At 39.3% G+C, this 943-nt stretch overlaps 1 protein-coding gene across 1 annotated transcript in view; it reads right to left on the reverse strand.

Moving 5' to 3' along the window:
* Nucleotides 1-641: 641 nt before the first annotated feature.
* LOC108366088 (glucoside xylosyltransferase 1-like) overlaps nt 642-943 on the reverse strand; it is a 57,519-nt gene continuing 57,217 nt past the window's right edge. The window contains exon 3 of the mRNA XM_017620378.1: nt 642-778. Coding sequence (XP_017475867.1) covers nt 761-778 — 18 coding nt within the window. The 3' untranslated portion in view covers nt 642-760. The remainder of the gene's footprint in view (nt 779-943) is intronic.

Raw genomic sequence — 943 nt, forward strand, 5'->3', positions numbered from 1 at the left:
CATTTATTTAAAGTTATTTACATCAGCTCCTTAACGGTTATAATTTATTTGTTTGTCTGTTTATTAACGAGTGTTATTTCATACATCTTTCAATATGAAGTGCGATCTTGATACTTGCCAAATTAAAAGCGATTCTGAACGCTACTTATCATGCTGGCTGTGTGATGGTATTTACCATCTGAAATGTACTGGTTTGACGGGACGAATTCTGGACGCTATTAATGATGGCAAGGGACTTCGCTGGTCTTGCGTAAAGTGCAGGTCAACCGAAGTTGATATTTTCAAGCTATTTAGGCAAACCAGAAATGGCTCTACAGAAATAGGAAGAGAATTGTCGGTATTGACAGTAAAATTTAAGCATTATGAAAATGTGTTTAAATCATTCAAATGCTTAGCAACCTTGCTATCTGTTAAGGATATCCGTGTGTCTAAACGTAAGCGCCTTCATGGTCCATCTAAGGAAATTATTGCCGTTGCACGTCAGAATAATCTTCCGACTGACTTAATTAATCTATCTTCGCCATGTCCTCCTGCATCAGAATCCTCAGCCTCAACAAGGCGTGTAACGAAATCTGCTTCGGATAATAACGAGCCTGAAGTATCTCCCCCTTCCCCATTGAAGTGGTGGCATCATCTTCAAAGCCTCCACCGCCTTCCCTACCCTCAACTACTAACGCAGTAACTCAACCCCTTCCGCCGGTACTCCAGTCTGATGCAAGGAAACTAGTTGTTGTTCCGCCAAAGGAGTCAATCTTTGTCTCTAGATTTTCGAGAGACCCTACCGAAGACGATATAAAGCTTTATATCTCATCAAAAATTACAACTGTCGACTTAAGCATCAGAAAATTTAATTTTAAATGCGAAAGAAATATTGCTTCATTTAAAATTGACGTAAATTTCGATAATTTTAATGCGCTGCTTAGTAGTTCTTTTTGGCCCCCCG

The sequence above is a fragment of the Rhagoletis zephyria genome, unplaced genomic scaffold (assembly GCF_001687245.7).
Source record: "Rhagoletis zephyria isolate East Lansing unplaced genomic scaffold, Rhagoletis_zephyria_1.1 Rzeph_scaffold_02131, whole genome shotgun sequence".
In the NCBI taxonomy this organism is placed as follows: domain Eukaryota; kingdom Metazoa; phylum Arthropoda; class Insecta; order Diptera; family Tephritidae; genus Rhagoletis; species Rhagoletis zephyria.